Source organism: Gobius niger (genome assembly GCF_951799975.1).
Source record: "Gobius niger genome assembly, chromosome: 24".
In the NCBI taxonomy this organism is placed as follows: Eukaryota; Metazoa; Chordata; class Actinopteri; order Gobiiformes; family Gobiidae; genus Gobius; species Gobius niger.
In genome coordinates this window covers 10,060,583-10,071,030 of record NC_136875.1, presented here as the reverse complement: position 1 = coordinate 10,071,030, position 10,448 = coordinate 10,060,583, and the positions used below count along the sequence as shown (strand labels likewise).

General features: G+C 44.0%; 1 protein-coding gene across 1 annotated transcript; it reads right to left on the bottom strand.

Moving 5' to 3' along the window:
- Positions 1 to 246: 246 nt before the first annotated feature.
- Positions 247 to 10,448, bottom strand: LOC306982278 (leucine-rich repeat neuronal protein 2-like). The gene is made up of 2 exons (XM_079582165.1): positions 10,293 to 10,448; positions 247 to 2,973 (listed from the first exon to the last, which is right to left on the bottom strand). The coding sequence occupies exon 2, from the start codon at positions 2,710 to 2,712 to the stop codon at positions 424 to 426; it is 2,289 nt and encodes a 762-aa protein (XP_079438291.1). The 5' UTR covers positions 2,713 to 2,973; positions 10,293 to 10,448; the 3' UTR covers positions 247 to 423.

Here is a 10,448-nt window from a genome sequence, read left to right as displayed (position 1 = left end):
AACACTTCACGCAACCATATTTAAATAGGGAAGAGAGGGAGAGGCTAAATGCTAACGCCGTCTGCGCTGTGTTTACGTGACTGAAGGCACGGGTGAAGACCAGACAGGTCCTAAAGAACTCGTCAAAGCTAAGGTAAGAACATATCTCAGTATGTAAAAACGGTGGCCTATTCCTTTAATGCATTAAATAAATAATTCTATGATTGGCAAAACAATGCTAACATCACAGGCCTTTGCTTCCCTTAATTGCGCTGTAACTTCATAAAACAGCCTTACAGGCCTGGATGCATCAGCTGTTTTCCTACCATTCACTAAAACATCCATCAAAAATCGCGGAGGTAAACAACAACCGCGATCGCTCGTATAAAAAGTAAGAAACACCAAAACATTCTCCTATAAAGCCACGTTCTGTTATTTAACTCATCACAATGGCACTTTCTCGCACTCCGCTCCCCCTTCGTCCTCCTTGACATGGCCCACGTGACTTTTCACCTCTTGCAGCAGCGTCACATGATTCACCTTCGGACTCTCCGTCTCAAAGCTCTGTCCGGCCAGAGCGAGCAGGATGAGCGCCAGCAGCAAAAGCGTAACCGCCGTGGACGTCAACTCCGGGCTCAGCTCCAGACCCAGCGCCGAATCCGAGGCCTCTTTGGTCCGAAACGTGATGCACTGGGGTTTGCGGACGTTCCTTACCATTTTGTTAATGTGCTTGATGTCTTCTGTCGTCCCTAAGTGGAGGCACACCCTGTAAAAAGTCACCGGTTGTAAGTGCGTCAGGTTAAAACTCTGCGTCCCGGCCAGGATCCTTGTCGTGTACATTGGCGTGTGCGAACTGGTGAACACGGCTTGCCACGACAGACGCGTCGAAGGCAGGTTGCGAACGTTTTGCCAGGAAAAAATCGCATTGCGTTCTCCGACGTCCCTAAGCTCTAGTTTGGCGACCTCGGTTCTCGAAAACGCCCTCAAGTTTGCCTTCCTTCTTCGGTTTTCTCTTGCATGCACACCGACGGTGACGCTTCTGGTGTCTGCGCCAAGTAGATTTTCCGCGACGCAAGTGTACAACCCAGCTTCGTGCGATGTCACCTTGCTAATCTCCAGAGTCCCCTCGGGAAGGAGCTTGTAGTGTTTGTTGCGATTGCATAAAGACCTGTTCTGGGTGTCCATGTAGTTATTTGAAGTAAGATTACGACTCGATCTCGTCACGTTGCGGCACGAGCTGGACTGACCTGGCCCTAGTTTCATCCCAAAAGGCGTCACCCAGGAGATCTCCGGCTGCGGATCGCCGAGCGCCCGACAATGCAGGACCATTTTGCCGCCTTCTCTGACGCCAACGTACGAAGGCAGCGAATTTGAAGGGATCATCGGGAGGCAGGATGCAGACATCTCTAGGGTCGACACCTCCCTTACCCTGCGGGCTCTCAGTTCGGCAGGTTCCGAGCAGAGCGTGGCTTGCGGTTGGATGAACCTCACGACTCGGAGCGATTGCGAATCCAGCTGCGATGACTCTTTTTCGGCGGAAAGATGAGGAGATTCTTCCGCGGCCCAACGGAAAAGACAGTCACAGCGCAACGGATTGGAGTGCAGGCTAACTTCCTGCAAATTTGGCAAAGATAGCATGATGTTGTGGTGGAGGGCGCTCAGGGAGTTTGAGTTGAGCATTAAACTTTCAAGCCGGGTCAATTTAAGAAAAGCGTGCGGGTGGATGTAAGACAAACGCGGATTATTCGTGATTTCTAGTTTGGTCAGCTCCGGTAGATTTTCCAACGCACCTTTCTCAATCGAAACCAAATCATCCATGTTGTTTAGACCTAGCTCTTTAAGGTGCGCCATGTCTCGAAAATCCCCGCTTTGGATTTGCTTTATCCGATTTTTGTTCAGATCGAGGAATTTCAGACCCGGCACTCTTCGCAGGGCCTGGGTGGGCACTTTCGTAAGTTGGTTGTCAAAGAAGGAAAGACTTTCGAGTTGATACAAACCGTCGAGCGCCTTCTCTGCCAGGTTCTGTAGCCCCATTCCGCCGAGAACGAGACTCCGCAAAGATTTCAACGCGATAAACGCCTGTTCCGGTAACGCGACTACCGGATTCCCGCCTAGCATTAGCACCTCTAACTTCGGTAACGCCCTGAACCATCTTGGATCTATGGTGGCCAGTCTGTTATTGTTGATATGCAAACGTAGCAGGTTGTCCAAGCCCGCAAAAGCCCCTGGGGAAATTGTGTGCAAATTGTTGTGGCTTAGAAACAATTCTTGCAAAACTGGGAAAGAGGGGAAGGACGCATCCGGCAGGTGGCTTAAATGATTTTCCTCCAAATGCAGCAGAAGTAAAGATCGCAGCGGCGGACCTGACGTTATTGTCCGGATGTGGCTGAAGCGGTTTTGCGACAGGTCAAGATCGGTGAGATTGGGGAGTTTTTGCAAAGTCGCAGTGTCCAAGTCTGAAAGGAGATTACTCTGCAAGCGTAAGGTGTGCGTAGTTTTCGGAATGGGGAAAGGGAGCTTGGTTAGCAGGAGGTCATTGCAGTCTACGGTTGGGGCCTCGTGGTACAAGGAGTCAAAGGAAAACCACGGCTTGATTTGGCAGACGCAGCGGACGGGGCAGGAGACGTGCCAGGGCAGGGAGTGTGGCAAATGACCCACCACGAGGGGCACCCAGAGTAACAACAACACACATACAGTACAATGCATGTGGGAAAGCACTGGTTTGGGCCTCATAATCCTTGTGCTTGAGTTAATCAGGTTTGCGATGAAAAGAAAGTTAGATCAGAAAGTTGGTGGTTACTTGGGCACCATCTAGTAGGTTCCACATTGTACAATATTTCGCAATTTCAGCTTCCTTATGAGTGACTCGAGATGCCTACGGATAACTAGGGATTGTATAGCTTGCGTGATAGTCCAGTTGGGAAACGGCAGTAGGTCTTACAACTTCACATCCTGGCAGACCATAGCGCACTTGTGGTGGAGCTTCTGAGTTTCCTGCAAACAAAAGAACACAACACAGACACAAACATGTCATTAGATGAAATCTAGAAACATCTTCAACTTTTATTTTTACCAAGACATAACAGTAAAAAGTGTTTGTCTTGCATATTATTCCGACGTCTGAATGAGTTTCCTCCAGGGCCTTTCTCCAATCAACCTAAAACAAGAAATTGTGACCAAATTTTGCTCCCATTACTTGGGAATTAACAACATTGTTGTTATACACAATAGACCCATTTCTCTCAAATACTGTGGCCTATTGTAGACAGCCTAAGGCACACCTGTGCAATATTTATGTGGTCTAATCAGCATCTTGATATTGCACGCCTGTGAGGTGGGATGGATTATCTCGGCAAAGGAGAAGTGGAAGATTTAGACAGATTTGTGAACAATATTTGTCTATACAAAATGCTTTGTATCTTTGAGTTCAGCTGATGAAAAATAAACTAAAGTGTTGTCTTTATATTTTTGTTCAATGTAAGTACTCAATGGTATAGCAGTGGAATAGCAGATAAAAGGAACTATATGATTAAATCATGTTGAATGGGAACTTTCTCGATTCAGCATTTCATCTTCGTTCTCCGAGTAGAGCGGCTCTTGCTCCCACTTTTTGTTATGTAACAGCAAAAAAGACCCCAAGGATCTCTTGAACTTCCTGACTTCCTCACTTTAACTGTCACAATGCCAACATTCACAGTTTAAAGCTTTAAAAGGAGGATGTACTTGAGCATAAACTGTTAGCTCCTTGTTAAGTCCTTGTTAACTGTTAAGTCCTTACCGCTCATCACATTTCTTCAAGTAAATTATATAAAAGCATATTTCAGGGCACGGGACTCTGTCAGATGGTGAGTGAAGCAAGACAGACACATATTTAGCCTCTTCCTTCTGAGTTTACAATATGCAGTAATCCATTTTTGACATAAACTGTATCTACTTGAGCACTTGATTAGTCACTTTCATGATACTGTCTATAATGTGACCTATTTTGTTAAAAAGCCGTCACATTTCCATCAGTGCACCAATACAAGTCCATCCATCCATCCATCCATCCATTTTCTTCCGCTTTAACCGGGGCCGGGTCGCGGGGGCAGCAGTCTCAGCAGAGATGCCCAGACTTCCCGATCCATGCACACCTCCCTTAGCTGTTCTGGGGGGAACCGTGAAAGGCCATGCTATTATTCCTGCCGTCTGTATATTATCTATGCTTCCTTACTACTGCAACATCTACAAAAACTGAACGGACTTGAGTGGACATTCACAATTGAAAGCATTTGACAGGGCTTTTTTCCTGAACAAATCGAGCACTGGCAGAGGAGATTGTCCCAGTAATTAGCCTGACTCCTGAAATAGTGCAGCGTGGAGGTTTAAAAGAGGCCAAATGAATCCAACGATTAGCAAACGCAAGAAGGCACAAGTCTGTGACCTTGCTAAATGAGTGGATACTTTGAAAAATCCATACATTCTGGTAAACACAGTATTGTTTGCTTTACAGACGATCTCTAAAAACAAGTACTACCACTTCAGAATGTGTGTGGCTTTCCAAAGAGCACCAGGACTGTGCACCCTGATCCTGTTAAGCCACATTTTGTGATGACATTAACTTGGCAGGAACCAGATTGTCCTTACAGCGCGAATAACATTAGCACAGCACCAGCCTGGAGATGGTCCCAATTAAATCGTTCGGGAAGAGAATGGGCTTAAGGCAGAGAATACATGATGCAGCCTTAGCCGAGTCGCAAACCATAAACCAGCAACATAGAAAATTGCGTGTTGTATTTGATTTGCATGAAGTTATACGTGTGTCGCAGCAGACCTTGTGTTTTTCCGGCACGGCACCTTCCTGTTTTTAACAAGTATCGACAAAAGTGCTTTGTTGTTGTTGTTGTCGTCAAATGTAACACCATCCTACTTACGGCAAAACCGCCACACAATCCGCTCGAACCACCGGTGGTGCGGATTCAAACAAAGAGTGAGCTTGTGAGTTTATGAACCAGGTTGATTTGGAGCATTAGTCCACATCCGGATGACGATTGGTCCCCAGGCGTTTGCACTGCAGTCACCCACCGCCCCAAACGTGATAAATGGACAATTTTCCCTACGGGGACAATAAAGTACCTCAAGGGCCCTTTTCCCCAAAATGCTATACATGTGTTTATTTGGGTTTAACTCAGCCTCTACAAGGGGTACACATGGCTAATCTTGGTACCAAAATAAACTTTATCCTTGGGACATTTTGTTTCAGTGAAAAATAATTGAAAAAAATTACAGTTTGTAAGTAAAAATTAGATTGAAACAGAAAAATCAAAATTTCGCCTGAATAAAAAAACACATATTTGCACCTAAAAATGCTCTTTCTCTGTCTGTGCTGTAGCAAATAAGAACAGAAATGGAAATAATCAATATAGTGTGTGCTCCCTGTAGTCAACAAAATACCAGTAGGTCAAAACACTGAAGTTATACATGCTTTATAAAAAAAAAAGTCCAGGCGAAATCCAACTGTGCCAAATTGGGCCAAATTAAAAAAATAATAATCTTTTTTTTATTTTTATTTTTTTTTACAGCAATTAAGTATTTTAGTCGTAGGGACATATCGGGTCACAAAATTGTATTCCCTGTCTAAAAATGAACACCATTTTTTCCAAAAACATTACACAATAGCATTTATTTGTCACTGACCTAACGACGTAATAATACCAGGAGTAGTTCGAAATCCGCGCAGTAATCTTCACTTTACTGTGCGGATGCCAAATTACTCCTGGTATTATTACGCCTTGACAATATAGTTCCCCCTTTTATCCGCTTAGAAAATCCACATTGTTTAATTTTGTGTAATTATACTTTGTAGTGGAACACTTCACGTAACCATATTTAAATAGGGAAAACGTGGAAGAGCTTGGTAGCTTCTATCTTGACCTGTTTTGGAGCTATAGAGGAGAGAGGAAGAGGCTAAATGCTAACGCCGTCTGTGCTGTGTTTACGTGACTGAAGGCACGGGTGAAGATCAGACAGGTCCTAAAGAACTCGTCAAAGCTAAGGTTAGAACATATCTCAGTATGTAAAAACGGTGGCCTGTTCCTTTAAATATAATCTGTGCTTTAACTCGTCATGGTGGACTCCACCAAAGCAGAGGTCCTCCTTTCAAAAATGTATGTGCTGGTGAACATTTCATTACATTATAGCTGTCTCTGGGCTCCAGCTCGCCCAGTACAAGTAACAAACAGTATTCATGGCTTTTCAGATCGCTTCCTCAAACAATCCCATCTGTTGCGTCCTTCCCAAAAACTCAAAGCTGCCTCCGTTTAAAGCACACACTTTCCCTTCTCACTCTCTTTCTCTCTCCCACTGCCTTTCTCCGCTCACATCCAGGTTGCTATAGAAACTTCGCTCCATTTTTGTAATTTATGTTTTTTTTTTTTTACTATTACCCTTTGTCGATATGGATGACAAAACGTTCCTTCAAGTCAATGTTCCCTCTTACAGCCGTGAGTCTTCTTTCAGTGTGATAAAGTGTCTTTTACAGTGAATCTTTGGAACTGTGGAGGAGCGATAATAAAACCTCTCTGTACTGGGAACTATGTGTGGATAGGGGACATGTAGCCTATATAATATGCACATTGATACTACATCTAATCACAATTGCTAGAACAATTTCAAGCTGTCTTTTCCCCAAAGTTGTGCACCCCTACTAAAATAAGGTGTTAATACTTTTTTGGAGTTTCAGATTGGATAGATACAGACGGCATCTCGTCATAGAAGGGGGCGTGGCTTCGCCGAGGGGGAAAATAGAATCTTTAGAGAAACACAATTTTCCCTCTTTTTAGCCATTTTCTGGTGGAATATCAACTTATTTCTCACACATGAATAAAGTCAAGTGTAAATCAGGCCCATATGGATATTTTCTCACAGCAGATTGTTCAGTAGAAGTGAAAAAACGGCAGTTGTAGCAAGCGCTAGCTAACCGTTAGCATTAGCCCGATGCTAACATGTAGCATGAAGTTAGCATTCTCCGTTATTCATGTATTTATGGGCTGTTGAACCACTTTGCTCCTCCCCATGTGTTTGTTTCTTTATTTAGTAGAAACTATATCCATAATTCAACATTTGTTGAAGTAGTTTTTGAATAATTAGACAAAGTTTAGATTTTTTCAAAATTGTTTTCCCCCTTAACTGTTTTCAAAAATGACCATATAGATACAGACGGTATCTCTCTTTTAAAAACAGTTAAGGGGGAAAACAATTTTGAAAAAATGAAAATTTTCTCTAATTATTCAAAAACTACTGTAACAAATGCTGAATTATGAATATAGTTTCTACTAAATAATGATACAAAGACATGGGGAGGAGCAAAGTGGTTCAACAGCCCATAAATACATGAATAACGGAGAATGCTAACTGGATGCTACATGTTAGCATCGGGCTAATGCTAACGGTTAGCTCGCGCTAGCTACAACTGCCGTATTTTCACTTCTACTGAACAATCTGCTGTGAGAAAATATCCATATGGGCCCGATTTACACTTGACTTTATTTATATGTGATAAATAAATTGATATTCCACCAGAAAATCGCAAAAAAGAGTGGAAAATTGTATTTCTCTAAAGATTCTATTTTCCCCCTTGGCGAAGCCACGCCCCCTTCTATGACGAGATGCCGTCTGTATAACGCATTTGAGAAGGAGACAAGCCCCAGATAGTCTCCTTCTCAAATATTACAGGAATGATTTGATGATGATTTGATTTTCAGATAGCTGTAATACTGTATAAGTGTTTGCAAATCTGTAATGCCGGTAAGTTTTTCACCGTCAAACTGCCCAGTGACAACATTAGCATTCATAACCTGGCACCAAGCATCTTTCCTGACTGTGTGTTAGTCACTGTGTTGTGAGTGACCCTGTCCCTGTTCTCATCAGTCCATAAAACATTGTGTTCTGATCACTCCTGACCCAGGCTCAACACTTCAGCTTATGTGTCTGTTCAATGGTGCTCGGGTTTCCACTTTCGCGACCCTGTTGGCTATTGGTAAGAAAACGACTTACGGTTGTTTGTTCCTGTCCCAATGTTTCGGAAATTTCGAGAGCTCACACAAAAACTTGGTAATAATAATAATACATCGAACTTATATAGCGCTTTACATGGGGAATAAGAAAAAGCTAGTTTGAACAGGTGGGTTTTGAGTCAAAGTCTTGTAAAATCGACTGGTCAAAGTGGCTATTCACCTTATTCCGGAGGCTCGCGTGGGTGCCAATTGAATTGTGCCCGCCCCCTTTTCTCCTATCTGTTAGCATGGGACTGGAGAAGGCCACATAACATCAGTTACGACATGAAAACAAAGCCGTTTTCAGGCTGCGCAGAGAAACGTGCAGTGTTGACTTGTTGGTGCAAATGAACATTGGACATTTTACTCAAATCAATCTACAAAAACATCAGATTTGAACGGTGACATTTTTCCCTCGTTCTTCCAAAAAGAGTCAAAAGTGGGCCGGGCGGGATAAGGTGAATAGGTTCTTCAAAATGTCTCAAGTGTCAATGTGAAACCTTCATTATTATTATTATCATAACGGAAAAAAAACTCCAATTGTTCTCTTGGAAAGAAACTTTTTCCCATCAAATTCTTTCTTTTACAAAACAATCATTTCGTTGCTCATAGACAGGGCTGCAATTAAACCTGTTTTGATTTCAATTATGTTTTGCTCTGCAGCCCCAGTGTTTGTCTTTAAAGAGCAGAATTTGCAGCAGGGTTGAATGTGTGTGTGTGTGTGAAGGCTGTAATTGAAACTTCTGAAGAAGCTCAGTAAATGGAGCATGAGTCATAACTGTCTCACACTTTGCTCTGACGATGATTTGTCTCTGGTCAAAATGATCACCATTAGACCTAACCATCAAACCCAATCACAAGCGGAATTGTTGCAATTAGCAAATAGCCATGGCTGCAATTATTTTTGACAGCACAGACGTCCGCTGCAGAGCAAGTTAATTTACACAGCACGAGTATGGGCTGGAAACCCAAGGTCAAAGTGGGAAACACCTCAAAAGGTGGTCGACAATGACCGAGCCAAGATCCTGTGGGACTTCCAGATACAGACGGACAAAATGGTAATGGCGAACCAACCGGACATTGTGGTGGTGGACAAAGAGCAGAGGAAAGCCGTTGTGGTCGACACAGCAATACCAAGACTTCAACATCAGGAAAAAGGAACACGAGAAACTAGAGAAACACCAGGGGCTCAGAGAAGAGCTAGAGAAAACCTGGAGGGTGAAGGCGTCAGTGGTGCCCGTGGTCGTTGGGGCACTCGGGGCAGTGACCCCCAAACTGGAGGAGTGGCTCCAGCAGATCCCAGGAAATACATCAGACATCTCAGTCCAGAACAGTGCAGTCCTAGGAACAGCATGTGATGTTGAAGTCGCTTGGTATTGCTATGTCGACCACAACGGCTTTCCTCTGCTCTTTGTCCACCACCACAATGTCCGGTGGTGGACAAATGTCACACTGTGAATATCTCTGCATCAATGGCTGCTATGGACATAAAAGGGGAGAAACTCATGATGTGGACCCCCTCCTCCCCTGACTTCAACCATATTGACAACCTTTGGAGCCTCAACAAACAATAATATCACTAAACCGGGAGTAAGTAAATCAGATATAAACCAGAACCTAAGTTGAACTGATTCATTCATTGTTTTTTTTTACCGATATTTCCAGGCAGCACGGTGGCGCAGCAGTTAGCTCTTGTGCTTCACAGCTAGAAAGTCCTGGGTTCGATTCCCACCTGGACGGGGTCTTTTTGTGTGGAGTTTGCATGTTCTCCTGTCTGCGTAGGTTTCCTCTGGGCTCACCGGTTTCCCCTATACCTCTACAAACATGTACAATAGGTTCCCCTCTGGGACCAGGACTCCCCATGAAATGAGATTCCTAATCTCAGTGGGACTTCCCTGATTGAATAAATCATTTTTAAGTAAAAAAAAAAAGTCAAAAACATTTCTTTTCTTTTCTTTTAAGTTCTACCAATCAACAGCCCAGGCTACATCCTTGCGTTACGGCCAACACGAGTCACCAAAACAGAGCGACACCAGCGCTACATCTGGCGCTGCAACAGGGCGTCATGTCGCCACAGACTTCACCGCTGCATCAGTGCGTCCATGCAGCCGCTTGGTCATCTGCAAATCAGTCAGATTTACGTTTCGTGCATGTACAAAACCGCTGCATAATCTCATGTGTCAAGCAGGAGCTGCGGACATGCCAGGCAGCGCGGATGGTGCAGTGCCCCTTTTTGTGAAATGGAAAAAACGAGAGGAACGTGTACTTCTGATGACTTACCACAGGAAAAGAGCCCATTCGATCACATCCCTGATCCTCGTGAGGGACGCATTGCTCGCTTTTCTCGCGGATGAAGAGATTCCTGGAATAATTCCGAGGAAGTGGAGAGACGAGCGGCGGAGGATGTATCGCTCCGGCGTGCGCGCTCTCTCTCTC